General features: G+C 52.7%; 1 protein-coding gene across 1 annotated transcript in view; it reads right to left on the bottom strand.

The window, feature by feature from the left end:
• Positions 1–332: 332 nt before the first annotated feature.
• The window catches only part of CCDC40 (coiled-coil domain 40 molecular ruler complex subunit), a 41,416-nt gene continuing 25,826 nt past the window's right edge, over positions 333–15,922 (bottom strand). Inside the window, exons 11-20 of the mRNA XM_065897928.1 lie at positions 14,839–15,082; positions 14,576–14,758; positions 10,117–10,362; positions 8,927–9,140; positions 8,337–8,506; positions 8,135–8,226; positions 6,596–6,716; positions 3,303–3,491; positions 1,609–1,767; positions 333–578 (exon numbers count right to left, since the gene is read on the bottom strand). Of these exons, the coding sequence (XP_065754000.1) occupies positions 333–578; positions 1,609–1,767; positions 3,303–3,491; positions 6,596–6,716; positions 8,135–8,226; positions 8,337–8,506; positions 8,927–9,140; positions 10,117–10,362; positions 14,576–14,758; positions 14,839–15,082 (1,864 nt within the window). The remainder of the gene's footprint in view (positions 579–1,608; positions 1,768–3,302; positions 3,492–6,595; positions 6,717–8,134; positions 8,227–8,336; positions 8,507–8,926; positions 9,141–10,116; positions 10,363–14,575; positions 14,759–14,838; positions 15,083–15,922) is intronic.

The following is a 15,922-nucleotide window of genomic DNA, read 5'->3' as shown; positions in this document are numbered from 1 at the left end:
CCTGGACTTGCTCATGTAAGCTGGGAATCTGGATTTAACCCAAGCTGGGAGTGGGGGCAGGAGCAGAGACCTGGGTTTCCAATTTTACTTGGAGGAGTAAGCCCAATGTGGGAATATGGGTTCGTGTTCACTGACACTGCCTTTGCAAGCGGAAGACTCACAGAAATGCAACTGGAAACGCTGACATTTGACTTGGTTTAAACTGCTGGGTGGCTAAAAAAAAAACATTCCTACAATGCTGGCCTGTTTCTCTTAACTGGTGTCTCTGAGGGTAGAAAGATTTGAAGCCCCTGATGATGCACAAAACTGATCTCCTCCTTGGGGTGGGCGCTCTAGGGCCCGGATGACTCCAGCCTGTTGCTGATGGACTGGCTGACCTTGAGCAGGGCCTCCTGGAACTGGGGGTGCTCGTCCTTCACGTGGTGGAGGATGCTGCTGATGCTGGCCAGGCGGTCATCCAGCCGCTTGAGCTCTGCCAGCAGTGACTGCTTATCGCGGAGCAGGAAGATGTAGCGCCCGTCCTTCACGGCCTGCAGGTGCTTGAGGCGTGACTGCAGGGCCACGAGCGTGGAAAGGTTCTTGGGTGGGACAAGAGACCCCGTGTCAGGCTACGCACGTTAAAAAGAGGACACCCTCTGGGCTGGCACGAGCTCCAACTCAAGGACGTGCCAGAGGAGAACTTTGCAGGAATGAACAGCTGAGGGTGCTGAGTCTCCAGCTCCAGGCAAAGAGGCTGACATGCACGGGGTGGAGCCTGGACCCCCGCCCCCCGCCATCCAACCTGCCAGGGGCCAGGCCCGGCGCCCACCACTCCCATCTCAGCTGGTCAGGCCCCGAACCCTGCAGCCCTGCTTGACCCCTCTCTTCTGCTCACACCACCACATCCAATCCAGCAGGAAATCCCACTGAGGCGACTTTGAAATTATCCGCAGAATCTGACGGCTTCGCACTAGCCCCAGGCTACCCGCGTTCCGTGCTGTGTTCCGTGCGTCCCCATCCTCCTTAAGTACCATCATGGCCTCAAACAGGTTCCCGTGTCCACTCTTGGCCCTCCCATTCCGCACTCAACATGAGAGCCGAGCGATCCCGATAACCCCAAGTTACTCCTCCCCCCCAACCCCCTCCCTGAGGGAGAAGCCCCTGGCCATGGTGGTGCACCCCCAAGCGGTGCAAGCCCAGGGGCCCCAGCAGTCTCCAGCTCCTGCTGTACCTGGGGGTGCTCACTCCCTCGCTCCCTGCAAGTCTTGACTCCAGTGTCGCTTCCCCTGTGTGGCCGTCTCAGACCACCCTACTTACAAGTGCAGCCCCCACCCACCCGATGCTCCTTCTCTGCCCCCTGTTTCTCCGGAGTATCTATATCACCATCAGATATATGGTATCTTTTTTCTTATTCGTTTTGTTTCTCACCTGCCCTCCCGCCCTCAGAAGGGCGCCCTCTATTCTAGTCTGCTGCCCTGGCACCCAGGACAGTGCTGGCCCATGGAGACTTCATGGGAAACATGAGGTGGATGACAGCACCTCAGCTGTGATCAGCCTGGGCTTAGCTGGGCCGGAACGGGCCTTGCTGCTGGGTTCCTGTGGCCCTGGTGGCCCTGGGGACTTGTGCACCTGTCGCTTGAGGGCTGCCAGCTGGTACAGGTCAGCTTCGAGCTCGTCGGCCTTGGCCTGCATCCTTGACAGCTGCTCCTGTTTCTCCAGGAGGGAGTCGCTCACGGATTTTTGAGTTTCTTCCAGTTCTAGGATGGTTTGGGTGCACTCCTCGGTGGCCTGGGGGGTTAGACAGGAGCATCCTGGGACCCTGCCCACCGGTTACTCAGCCGACAGAGCAGAGTCAGGTTGGGAGGACCCCAGGACCCTCTATGCACATGATCCAGGAGGATTCCCAAAAAAGGGGTGCAGGAGAGTATTGGGGGTGGGGAGGCCAGCAAGGGATCCCTGGCCAGACCCTCTGTGGGGTGGGGCGGAGAGGAGTCCGTCACCAAGCTGGGCAGAGGAGGCCCCTGGGGAGCCACGAGGTGTTGAGAGGGATGGACGCCAGGAGTGGCCAACGTGGCAGAGAAATGCACAAACCAGGCCCGGAAAAGGCCCCTCTGCGCCTCCAGTAACATCCAAATGAGCAGTTGGGATCAAGTCTGTCATTTTCAGCTACCTTCCCTCATACAGGACTCCCCCTACAGGGGCTATTCCAACATTCTCCATTCAGTCCTCTGGGTGATGCCATGAGGTGAGGACCCATTTCACAGGTCAGTAAACAGAGGCACAGAGAGGTCAGACAACGTGCCTGAGCCATGAGTGGAAGAGCAGGGCTGGGACCCACGGAGGGGCTGGGACCCACGGTGGGGCTCCGAGGCCGCTTTCTGTCTCATGTAACCCTCGCCTCTCAGGGAGGGGCCACTGCTCCTATCTCCACTGGCAGATGAGGAAAGTCAGGCGTGGAAGGTTTCTATACGCACTGAGGCCACACAGCTGGTCAGCAGGGGCTGAGGGAAGTCTGAGCCCACAGCCCAGCCTGGTGATCACAAAAGGCGGGGGCACTTGGGCCATACAGCTGGTCCCGTCTCAGGGCAAGGCACACATCACATGCTCAGTCGATGTGGACTGGTGGACGGGGACATGGGCTCGAGTGGGTGCCCTCCACGTACCCGCTGGCCCATCCCCACCACCCACTTGGGGTCAGTGACACAGGGACTCGTGCCCTTCACCAGCACTCCATACTTCCCTGATGCCATTTCTGTTAGGCAGAAAGGGGCAGAAATAGGGCCGCCTCCAGTCCTGAGCTGTACCCTCCCTATATAGATCTTCTGTTAAACCCAAGACAAACTCCCAAAGAAAGCCCCTATCAGAGCAGGACGTTAGGGGCACTCGGGAAGCACCTACTGACCTGACACCCACTGTGTCTTGACCCAGAACCAGCACGTGGGGTGTGAGGCTCAGGCTTTTGTCCCCAGCACAGAAGAAAGCAGCTTGTCTGATTCTGCACCCGAGCTCCTCCCATCACCCCCAGCCCCCACTGTCACTTCTCTGTCTCCTAAAACAGCCCTGACACAGCAGCTGTGACCATAGCTCTGGGAATGAGGGGCAGAAGAAGAGGCGGTGAGGCAGGTGGGGCAGGGAGGGACCGGCCGAGAAGCAGGCAGGAAGGACAGAGTGAAATCGCAGCCCAAGCTGGGGAAAGTACATCAGAAATATGGCCCTGGCCAGTGATGCCTGCACGCCTGCCACCGGGGCTGGTGACACAGGCTGACCACCTGTGGACAGGTGGTCCGCAGCGTGGTCCCTTCCCAGTCGCTCGGCTCCCCTACCTTGTGAATGTCCCTGATCTTCCGTCTCAGCTCGGTCTGCTTGCGGTGGAAGTCTGTGCGGGTGAGCAGCTTCTTGTCCATCTTGCACTGCCCCTCGGCCCGAGTGGAGATGGTCTCTCTGCGTGCGACAGCCAGCTCCATGTCCTGGATCATCTTCTCCTGCTGCTTCAGCAGTTGGCCGTGCTTGACCTGGGCGCACAGAGCAGGGGGACCTCCCACCACATCCAACTGAACCATCAGGGAACCCACAGGGGTGATGTCCCCAGGGGAGAAAGGAACCTGGGGGCTTAGTCAGCTGGTCAGAGTGATTTAAGGTCCATGTAAAGAACACCAGGCAAACAGGGCAACACTGAGAAACCGTCAGAGACCGGGGCAGGTGGGGCGACATGCGGACTAGATGTGGCTCAGGGTTGAGTCCTGGAGCAGAAGACGGACATTAGCCAAAAAAAACGGTGAACTCTGGTTATGATCTGTAGTTTGGTTAACCATATTACACCAAGTTTAATTTCCTCATTAGGAAAAACGCACCATGGTTTTGTGAGATGGTGGTGTGTAGGGCCTATAGGGCCTGGGGCTGGGGGCTGGGTCGTGGTGGGAGCTGGGCTGCGAGGGGCGCCAGGGAGCTTTCTGCAGGGGTGGACGTGCTCTGCGTCTCCATGGGGTGGTGGCTGCATACGTGTGCACTGGACATTTAAAATAAGTTCATGTTACTGCATGTAAATTACTCCTCAATAAAGTTGATTCAAAATAACAAAAGGACAGACAGGCAGGAATCCCCAAGTTAAGTTAGGAGTGGTGGTGGGAGGCCTAGCCCACGAGGTTAAAACAGAGCAAGGGTGACAGTAACCAAATGCTCTGTGCTGGCACGAGCCCGTCAAAATAACTGTCACAGCAGAGCAGAGATGCAGGACAAGGATGGCATCCTCATCTCCATCCATGTGATCAACGTGGCCGTTCAAATCAGTGAGAGAAGCACAGATCATCTGATACATGCTGCTGGCATAACTCACTCCCCAGCAGAGGGAAAATACAGATGGACCCCTATTCACAACATATCCCCAAATAAATTCCAGGTGGATTCAAGATCTAAGTATGTGCAAACAATTGACAAAGCTCAGGAATCTGTTTGTGTAACCTCAAGCTGGGGAACCTTCTTAACAGTACCGGAGACCCAGGAGCCATACAGGAAAAGACAGATACACAACTAAACACTAAACACATTCTGAGCTGAAAGGGACCATAAAAAAAAATGTGTAAAGGCAAGCAGTAGACCAGAGGTAACGTTTAGAATAGGTATTAAAGACAGGGGTTATTAACCCCAATATACAAGGAGGTCCTAAAAATTGCTAAGAAATAAGAAACAGGAAAATCAGGCAAAGATATAAACAGGCAGCCTCCCAAGGAGGAAACGCCAAAACACACACATAAATGTACACACCGGCACACGCGTGTGCTCAATCCCGCACGTGTAAACCAGCAACGCAAATCCACTGAGAAACCCCTTTTCATGCAGTGGGTTGTCAAATATTATAGACGGAGAAACAAATGAGTGAGTTTAGCAAAATCACAGGAACAAAGTCAATGTAAAAAAGTCCGTTGTAGGGGCCTCCCTGGTGGCACAGTGGTTGAGAGTCCGCCTGTCAATGCAGGGGACACGGGTTCGTGCCCCGGTCCGGGAAGATCCCACATGCCGTGGAGCAGCTGCGCCCATGAGCCATGGCCGCTGAGCCTGTGCGTCCAGAGCCTGTGCTCCGCAACGGGAGAGGCCACAACAGTGAGAGGCCTGCGTACCACACACACAAAAAAGAAGTCCATTGTATTTCTGTACCTTAACAATGAGAAACTGGAATTTGAAATTTTTAGAAAGTACCATTTACAACAGCACCAGAAAACACGAAACACTTAGGTATAAATCTAACAAAACATATGCAAAACCCGAATGCCGAAGATAAAAACACTAACAAGGGAAATCAAACAAGACCAAGTAAATGGGGAGACAGATACACCTGCTCATGGACTGGAAAACTCAGCAATGCTAAGGTGTCAATTCTCTCTAAACTGATCTGTAGCCTCAAATCCCAACCATGATCCACGCAGGAACTTTTGTAGAAATTGACGGGCTGATTGTCAATGTTTTTGGAAAGGAAAAAGATACTGAATGGACAATTTTGTAAAAAAGAACAATGCTGGAGAAATCACATTGGACAGAGCCACAGAAATCAAGACCGTGTGGATTTGGGCTCTTGGATCAGTGGACACAGCAGAGCCCAGAAACAGACTCATGAAAACAAATATGGTCACTGATTTCCACAAGGATATCATTGTAACAATTGTTTTAGTGACAAAACAACAAACTGGAAACATTCTGAATCTTCACATCAACCTAGGAATGTTTCATTAAATTATGTTATATCCATAGTATATTCTGCAACTGTTAAAGAAAGATAATGTCTGGATTATTTTTTAAAAAATAAGTTGCTGAATTATATGTACTATTTTTGTTACGGAAAACAAAACAAAACAAAACCACAACTGGGGGGCAAGGGGGCGGTAGTCCCGTCCGTCCGTGTGTGTGTGTGTGTGTGTGTGCATGCCCGTGTGGCTGTAAGCTCTGTGGTGGAGGGTTTGACCTGCTGCCACTTCTGCGGTTTGAAAAGTCAGTTAAATGGAGTGGTTTTCTAAAACTTATCAGCAGTAGATGCATTTGATCAGAATTCCTCTGGACTCAACAGCTAGCGGGGTTATTATTAACCACGTAATTATAAAAGTGATGTCACATTTGTTTTTATTACCTGCTCTCATTTGTATCCTTAAGGCCCTGAACCTTTGGCTCAGTGACAGCCTGTGATTTAATTACCAGCCTTTTCAAAAGGGAATGAAATCCAGCTAAAGATGACAGTAGAGAGAAAACATGGCTCGGAAGGAAAAGGTGGGTGTGTTCCTTGAATCCTGTTACTGAGTGAAAGTCTTTCTGGTCCAACAGTGGGATACATCTCACAAATGCGTCGTGAGATTGGTGAGGGGGGGAGGTCACAGCCAGCGTTTAAAAATACTGGAGTGCATTGCTTGTACAGAGTGAGGGTAAAATAGTTCATGAATACTGTGCAGACAGCTGTGTGTCCTGTAACCATTTCGGTGCAGTTAGAACAAGAATTGGACAGGCCCTGACACAGGAGGTCAGCAAAGGGAACAGCAAGTTTCCTTGTGCTTGGGCTGCAGGCCGCTGTGCTGGAGTGGTTTCCTCCCAGGACCCCGAGCTCCCAAGCTCCCCACACCTCCCTCCTCCCACCCACCTTCATCCTGTGGATCTCGGCCTTCATGGCCCGGATCTCTGTCTGGCCCATCTCGGAATCCACTGAGGCGCGCATCTCTTTTGCCAGTTGGATTTTTTTGTCCCAAAGCATGATCTGGTGTCTTTAAGGGAAGGAGAGGCAGTGTAAGAGCTGGAGAACGAAGGGGCTTTCTTTCTGATGCTTTGGTGAGCGCTGCGTGCTGTGCTTGGGGTGGGCACCGAGCACAAGGAGCAATGTCTGTAATGGGCTACGGGAGACCCTCGCCTTCCCGTCCATGAGGGGCGCCCTCACCTAGTAGGTGGCCTGGTTAATTTGTAGGCAGCCAGGCAAGGGTTTAAATAGAAACAAATGTTACCATTCTGGTACCAGAAGGTGAACTCAACCCCAGTGCCCACCACCCTCACTTGGGGGCCGGGGCAGGGGGCTGGGGCAGAGGAGAAAACAGATATGTAACTTTAGGAGAAACTGAGAAAAGCAAATATAAGTGATAGAATTTGATATAAGAAGAAGTCAAAAGCCTAGATAGACCAACAGCCTGAAAGCTATTAAAATGTTAGCAAAGACACATGCCCCCCCACCCACTGTGGTCTGAATGTTTGTGTCCCCCCACCCCCAAATCCACATGTTGGAATCCTTATGCCAAGTCTTGGGATGGTGATGAGGTCATAAGGGTGGAACCCCCATGAATGGGATTAGTGCCCTCATAAAAGAAACCCCACAGATCTCCCCCTCTCCTGCCACCCTGTGAGGACACAGCAAGGAGTCTGCAACCCAGAAGAGAGCCCTCACCCGACCATATAGGCACCCTGATCTCGGACTTCCAGCCTCCAGAACTGTGAGCAATAAATCCCTGTTTATTGTTTATAAGCCCCAGTCTGTGGTGTTCCATTGTAGCAGCCTGGAGGGACTAAGATCCTCTGCAAGCTCCAGGTGGTGTTATGTGTAGATTCTGTCAAACCACAGGGAGGGGATGATCCCTTTGCCACTCAGCCCCTTGGCAATCACATGGCACCAATCAGGGTGCATGCATACAGTACCTGCTCAAGAGCCCTTGCAACTGGAGATGCAGATCTACGTGCCCCAATGAGGAAGGACATCACAGAAAAATATAAGGTTACTTCAAAGGGGGACATAGAGAGCAATCTCATTTTTGTTAAAAAAAAAAAGAAAGAAATACACAGAGAAAATGGTAAAGGAAGAGGGTTGGATTAAGTGTGAGTCTCCTTTCTACTCTGCACACACTGTTACAGTTTAAAATGCTTACCGTTGGGTCTGGATTACTCTTACAATCAGGCACCAGAAAGATCATGCAGTTTTTAAAAAGTCTGTCCCAAAGGAAGCCACTCTATTTCCAGCCACCACGATCATGGGTTTGGTGGGAGGGCTGCCCCGAGCTCAGGAGACAAGAACCCCACTCTTCTCCAGGATCCCCCTCGGGTTCCAGAGCCGCCCCCACCCCCTGGGCCGGTTTACGTGGACGGTGGCCTCCCACGGCTCCACGGGGCAGCAACCCTGGGACGGGACGTGCCCGGCACTCACTCCGCCTCCACCAGGCTGTTGAGCACGGCCGCCTTCTCCTCCCTGAGCTCGTTCAGCTTCTCCTGCATTTCGATGGTCTCTCGCTCCGAGGCCTGCATGGGGAGGGGGCGGCTGAGGGTGGGGCTGAGGGCGGGCGCACACCTGTTTCCCCGCCTCGCCCCCTGCCTGCCCACCACGGGCGGGAGCTCAAGGGGGAGCCCACCTTGAGCGCACGCACGAACTCGCCCTCGGTGGCCAGGTTGCCCTGCTGCAGCTCCTCGGAGGTGCATCGGTTCTGGTTCACCAGCACGTTGAGCTTCTTCAGGTCATTGTCCAGGTCCCTCATGTGCCGCTCGATCTGCTTCTGCTCTTTCTTCTCCTGGTCGATCTTGTCTGCGGGGAAGGCGGCCGGGGGTCGGGGGTGGCCCCTGGGGGCTGTGATCCGGGTCTGTGCCCAGAGCGCCCCCCGGCCCCGCCGACCTTCAGGCACCCCCGCCCAGCCAGAGGAGGCCGAAGGGGACAGGGTTGGCGCTCAGACACCAAGCCCCTAGGAAAGACCAGCCAAGCTCAGGGGCAGGGCCGGAAAGCAACGACCCTGACCACCAACAGGGGGGTTTGGGTGGCCCAAGGGCAGGACAAGCAGGCGGCAGGACCTCCGGGAAGAAATGGGCATGATGTGTTCAGGCCGAGTGGGCCCTGGACACCGGACAGCACTTCCTGTGGGGCTGCAGGGCTGGGCTGACCAGGTGGGACCAGGTGGGACCGGGACACCACAGCAGGTGCTGTGGAGGGGGGCTGGGCAGGGCAGCTCACTTTCTATCCGTAGTTTCTTCTGCTCCAGGATGTGGATCTCCTTCTTGGACATGTCCAGGGAGGCCAGGTGTTCCTCGCGCCCCTGCGTGGCCGTCACCATCTCCTGCTGCAGCCGGAGCCAGGTCACCTGGGCCTGCGTCACGCCGGCGTTTTGCTCCTCGATCAGCTTGGTCAGCCTCTTGATCTCCAGCTCCAGGGGCCCCACTTCTTCCCCCTGAAAGTGATGTTCACCAGAAAGAAGAATGAGCCTCTAAATCTGGGTGGGCTGCCGAGGGTGGGGACCCCTGAGATCATGTATCTGTACGACGAGTAGGGGGTCTTTACTCAGAGGGACCAGGGACCCTGTCATTGGGTCCCTTCCCCTGAGGGCCCAGGCCATATGGACTGACCTGCTGTGGGAGATATGGGTCTGGGGGTCTGTGACCCCTTCCCCTCCCTCCACTGGCCGGGCCCCACCATGCCCCAGTCTTGGGGCAGGGGCAGCAGGGCCTCTGTCACCCAAAGGGGCTTTGCAAATTGTCTTTTAACAGCACACTGTCATGGGTTAGGGTCTTTACTCCCTTGGAATCCACGCAGGTTGCAGCTCTGAGACCGCACTCTGGTGTCGAGGTCTACCTAAGAATGCGCCCCCAGCTGCTCATCCCGTTCTGGGACTTGAAGCTGTTGGTGGGTTCCTCAGGTCAGCGATACCTGGAAAACCTGCAGGACTTCAAGCCCCAGACTCATCAGACCACTTCACTTAGAGCTGCAGTCAGCGGCTGAGATCCCGCCTGCTGCCTATCTTCGTATAGCCCGTGGGCCGCACAAAAAATCAGAAGAGAATTTTGTGCCAGGCGGAAGTTATATGGAATTCAAACTTCGGGGGCCCTAAGTAAGGTTTTATTGCACACGGCCACACCCGTCTGTTTACGTACTGCCTGTGCCTCCTCACAGTCGCTGGGGTGGGGGATTGCAACAGAGACCATCTGGCCTGTAACACCTGAAATACTGACTATCTGGCCCAACAGAGAAGGTCTGCAGACAGCCCCTGAGTCAGAGCACTTGGCACAGACACGCGTGCTTCACCTGTATGATTGGCGGGACAGGAACGCGTGTGTCCTACGTGAGTTCGTTTCTGAAAATAAGAAGTTCCTGAAATGGCCAGGCATGGATATCAACCTGAGCAGCCTCTCCCGGCCCTGGGGTCTTACCCCGAGTTCAGAAATCATCTGCTCCAGCTGCTTGTTCAAAAAGTTGATGAGGCCTTGCTTTCTCTCAATCAGGATTGTGCGCCTGGAGATTTCATTTTCACTGTTTGCGATGAGGTCGTTGACTTTTTTCACTTCCTTGTCCAGCTCAGCCAGTGTCTTCTGATGCGTGTCCAGCCTGCAGCTGGTGTTCGTGATGTCCAGGGTGGTCTGAGCAATGTCACCGTCAATTTTGGAATGATGTGTCACCTGAATTAGCAGAAGGAAACATGTCTGAACTTTTTTTCTCTCTCTGGGAGGCTCCAAATGAGCTGGTTGGCTTCTTGTTTCCTTGATCATCCAGGTATTCATCTGGAGAAATTCCAAAAGATAATCAGGAGAGGAGGATGTTGGCTTTCTCTCCACCTCAAGACCTGTCAAAGGACCTACTTGTTGGAACCCTAATGATTTCTCACAGAAAAAGAAAGCTAACATTATTGTCTCTTCTTATCAAACAAACAGTAACGTGCATTGAAATGGGGAAATGTGAAAATACAGATGATCACCCATAAATCTGCCACACAGTTAGCCAGCATCACTATTTAGAATCTATCCTGCCTTCCTGACTTTGTATATAAACCCCTTTGCCCCCCCACCAAAAGAAAAACAGGATCACACTCTACATATAGGTTTGTAAGCCACTTTGCAATTTGACAACTTTCATGTCATGTCATTTTTAATGGCTGTGTAATACTCGGTCATATTTGTAACAGAGATTAGGAAGCAAGTCACAGCTGTCCCTGGGAATGTCATCTGTTCCACAATGATCATGGGGCACTGCTCTTGACAGCTCATGTGTTTTGGTGAGGAATACCAAGATGCCTGCCTTCTTTGAGCTTGTCAATCTCTTATCAACATTCCAACTCTAAATGATGCTGTGACAAACACCAACTTCTAATTTCTATTTGATGGGACAAATGTCCTTACATTTCACTGGAAAAGCTGGACACAGTCCTTAAGAGAACAGATTGTACTTTACTGGGGCTCTCGCCAACCTTGGTTCTGGGGGTGGGAGCTTCAGCCCGGGGCAGAAGTGCCCAGGGCTCCGCGGGGCTGCCACTGTCCTGAAGGCTGGGCCAGCCCACCCTGCCTCCTCTGTTGGCTTCCGAAGACAGATTTGCTCCACTCTTTCCTACCATGGAGGGTGGATCATAAGGATACTTGTGAGAATCAGGGAGGGAGGCAGCTCGGGCTCACTTTGGGATCAGGGGCCCTTTCCCCGAGCTGTGGCTCTGCCTTGACCTTGCTAGCCAGCCCCTCGCCGTTGGCTGCCCACTAGTTCCTGCCCACGAAAATCCTCAGCTCTCTACCAGCCTGTGGCTCCCATCAACTCCTGGTCTCCCAGGGTCATCTCTGCCCCTCCCCACACGACCCCAGCTGGCTCTGTCACACATGCACTCTCTGACCAGCCATCGTTCATGGCTTTCCAGAACATTCCTAGGTTTAAAGCCAGACCCTGCCAGCATCTCAAGTCACCCAGCTCCTTGCGGTCACACCTTGGTCCCTCTGGCCCCTCTGAGCTCTGGCTATCCACCCGTCCCTTTCTTTGCCAAGACCATCCAAGGTCACTGGGTCTTCACAGGGGCCCTGCCTTCCTCTCTACCCCAGTGCTAGCCACCCTGGAAGGGCTTCAGCTCCTAAGTCCCCTTTCAGCCACCAACCAGGCCAACCAGAGCACCCCGACCTCCCCTCAGTCCCCTCGGGCTGTTTGTCCCCTTTGTTGAGACCACCCTGGCCTCCTCCTGGGACATCAGTACTGCTCCTGAACTAACTGTGTAGGCCCCATGGTTCACCTGTGCCTGCCCTCCCTCTGGACCCAGCTGCGTATGATTCTGTCCCTCCACAATCTCTGCTCCTTGTCCCAGATATGCCCACCCTGTCTGCCACCAGCCCACGGGGTGTAATGAGCAGTTTGGGAAAAGTGCCCCCTTTCCAGAGCTGCACTTGCATCTGCTGGCTATTGTTGCAACAAATGCTGGCCCAGGACCCTTTACTGCCCTCCTGTGGACATGGGTGGTAGTACATGGGCTGCCCACCAATTGTTGTAACAAATGCTGGCCGAGGACTCTTTACTGCCCTCCTGTGGACACGGGTGGTAGTACATGGGCTGTTCACCAATTGTTGCAACAAATGCTGGCCCAGGACTCTTTACTGCCCTCCTGTGGACATGGGTGGTGGTACACTTGCTGTCCACCAACTGTTGCAACAAATGCCGGACTAGGACTCCTTATTGCCCTCCTGTGGACATGGGTGGTAGGACATGTGCCACCCACCAATTGCAACAAACGCTGACCCAGGACTCTTTACTGCCCTCCTGTGGACACGGGTGGTAGTACACCTGCTGCCCACCAATTGTTTCAATGAACACTGGCCCAGGACTCTCTACTGCTCTCCTGTGGACATGGGTGGTAGTACACCTGCTGCCCACCAACTGTTGCAACAAATGCTGGACCTGGACTCCTTGTTGCCCTCCTGTGGACACGGGTGGTAGGACATGTGTCACCCACCAATTGCAACAAACGCTGACCCAGGACTCTTTACTGCCCTCCTGTGGACACGGGTGGTAGTACACCTGCTGCCCACCAATTGTTGCAACAGATGCTGGACCAGGACTTTACTGCCCTCCTGTGGACATCGGTGGTAGTACACATGCCGCCCACCAATAGTTTCAATGAACACTGGCCCAGGACTCTCTACTGCTCTCCTGTGGACATGGGTGGTAGTACACCTGCTGCCCACCAACTGTTGCAACAAATGCTGGACCTGGACTCCTTGTTGCCTTCCTGTGGACATGGGTGGTAGGACATGTGCCACCCACCAATTGCAACAAACGCTGACCCAGGACTCTCTACTGCCCTCCTGTGGACACGGGTGGTAGTACACCTGCTGCCCACCAATTGTTGCAACAAATGCTGGACCTGGACTCCTTATTGCCCTCCTGTGGGCATTAGTGGTAGTACATGTGCCGCCTACGTGGGTGGCTGGGGAAGAGGGACACCTGGGGGCCGGGGGACCGGCCTCTGTGGTGCTGCAGCAGGGCTGGGCAGGTTTACTTCACACCCACCACACTCCATAGCTTCTCCAGTACACACTGCCCCCCCATTTTTGCTCCCAGCAGGTAGTCTTGCCCCCACTTCCCAGAATAAGAACTGGAAGTACTCCACCAGCGTCAGCTAGGGCATCTCAAGGAGATCCAGGCAGGGGCGGTCTTGGTTCCAGCCCTGTCTCTCCAGTTCCTTAGCACACCAGGCCGGGAGCGAGCTGGTCTCCTCCCAGGTGTCTGGGAGGGGTGAGGTGCTTCAGGCTGCTAGTCAGATAGACAGCAGCCCCGAGGCAGGGGGTCACCTCACAGGAAGAGCCAAAGAAGAAATTATTTAAGTAACAAATTGCTTTTCTAAGAACACAGGGACCCCCCACTCAGAGAAAAGCAAGACCCCTGGGGGAGCAAGAGAGAGCTCATGACAGGGGTAGGGGTGGGGTCCCCAGGCCAGGTGGGCCAATCATATTCACTCAGGATCTCCAGGCACACCCTGGGGAGGCAGAGGCTTGGGCAACTCCACAATCGCTCCTACCAATTTGACCAGGGTTTCTGCTGCAGCAATTTATCCTCAGACATGTGGACAAAGATGTGTGAGCAAGCATGTTCAGTGCTGAGTTATTTATAAAGTTTAAAACCTAGAAACAACCTGTGTGTCTAATGAGAGAACTGTTGAACAAAACACACACATTTGTACGATGAAATGTGATGCATAAGTGAACATGTACTTTTTCTAAGAATATTTAATGGAAAATGTTATGTTGAATGCGGCCAATAATGTAAAATAAAACACTACATAGTGAAAAACTCACTGACAACTACACTTGTTTGTGCACTTTTCTCTCTGTGTTATATTTCATTAAAATTAATGTAAATGGATTAGAGTGGATTAAAAACTGGTATATAGTAAGAGTCCTATGTCCTCTAGGGTTGTGTATGCATAGGTGTCTTCACACGTGTGTTCATATATGTGAACATGTTGCACAAATGTGTGCATGTTTGCGTGTGTGTGAACGAGTGTTTGCTCACATGTGCACATGGGGATGTGCATACGCACGTATGTTTCTGTGTGTCTTTGTGTGTATGAGTATGACCGTGTGTGTTTAGAAAAATTTCCAGAAGGAAATACACCACAATTTTAGAAGAGATTATCTCTGGATGGTGGGACTGCAGCTGTCTTATGCCTTTTTGTACTTCTAGGTTCCCTACAATAAAAATGCATTTCTTTTCAACTAGAAAAAAATGAAAGGTGAATGAACATGCTGAGTGCCCCTTGCTCCCACCCATTCTGCCACATGTGGTCTGTTCCCCACGAGAGGCGCCCCAATGCCTGCTCTCCCTGGGGGCACCTGCCTTTCGAGGCCCAGGTGTGTGCAGGTGGCATACCAGGTTGGTCTTTTCCTTCTGAAGCTTCAGGATGAGCTGATGGAAGTACTTTGTCATCTTGTTGGAGGTCACGTGCTCCTGCAGCTTCTCCACGATGGAGGCATCCATCTTCCTCCCCAGCTCCAGCTCATGCTGGATGGTCTGGTGGAGAGTCTGCAATTGGCCTATGGTTGCCGTGTATTCCTGGAAAGAAAGAGCCAAAGGGTGGGTGCTGTGAAGGAGGTCGGGGAGGCTTGCCCTGCAGGTGGGAGACATGACCATACCATGTGGGCCTTGCCCAGTGCGTCGTCCGTGTCCAGCAGGGTGAGCCTGTAGGTGTTGAACTCATTCTGGAGGGCCTCCTCCTTGGCCAGGCACTGCGAAGTCAGTTTCTGCATCAGGATGGTTTCCGTCTCTGCCCGGTTCAGGATACTGGCCAGCTTCTCATTCTTTTCTTCCTCCTTTATGATGGATTTCTTATAGGCTTTGAGCTCGCCATCCATGGACTTGACTTGATGCTGGCATTCGCTGCCAAAAGTGAAAGAGCAAAGCTAGGACATCGGAACATCAACGTGTATGGTGGTACCCTGCTCAGAGGAAGCTCACAGAGTGGAGAGAAAGAAATTAGGAAACCAACTCTTTTAATAGTAGTTGAATCTTTTTTTTTATGACTTTCGTACATTATTTATTTATTTTTAATTTCTTGGCCACACTGCGCGGCACGTGGGACCTTAGTTCCCTGACCAGAGATCCAACCCACACCTCCTGCAGTGGAAGCATGGAGTCTTAACCACTGGACTGCCAGGGAAGTCCCAGTAGTACTCAAATCTTGACTAATATTTTCTAATGTATTAGAACTATTACCCGGGACTTCCCTGGCAGTCCAGTGCTTGGGGTTCCATCCTTCCACTGCAGGGGTCATGGGTTCGATCCCTAGTTGGGGAACTAGGATCCTGCATGCTGTGCAGCCAAAAATAAAATAAATAAAAATAAAAGTTAAAAGAACGATTACCTATCTCAAGTCCAAGTCTAAAACTCTTCTAATATTGTGATTATGGGAGGGGGAAAGGGCAGGAAACTGTTGCCTTGTGCTTGTGGGTGGGGAGTGGTTGGTGCCAGCCCATCTCCTTTAGTCATGACCATAACCCTTGGAAAGGATATGCTGTTATCTCAGTTTTGTACTCGTGAACACGAAGCTTAAAGCATTTGAGGCGCACAGTGAATGGTGTAGCTGGGAGGAATACACGTGGCTGTCTCTTCAAATCCCCTCAGCATACTGGTCATGGAAATACCCATAAGTAATGTCAAGTTAAAAAATGCAGATCCTGGATAATGGAATTTGAATTTGTGTGTGTGAGACATTTTTTC

This window comes from Phocoena phocoena, chromosome 19 (genome assembly GCF_963924675.1).
Source record: "Phocoena phocoena chromosome 19, mPhoPho1.1, whole genome shotgun sequence".
Taxonomy (NCBI): domain Eukaryota; kingdom Metazoa; phylum Chordata; class Mammalia; order Artiodactyla; family Phocoenidae; genus Phocoena; species Phocoena phocoena.
Note: the sequence above shows the minus strand (reverse complement) of the source record. Positions and strands in the feature narration are given on the sequence as shown.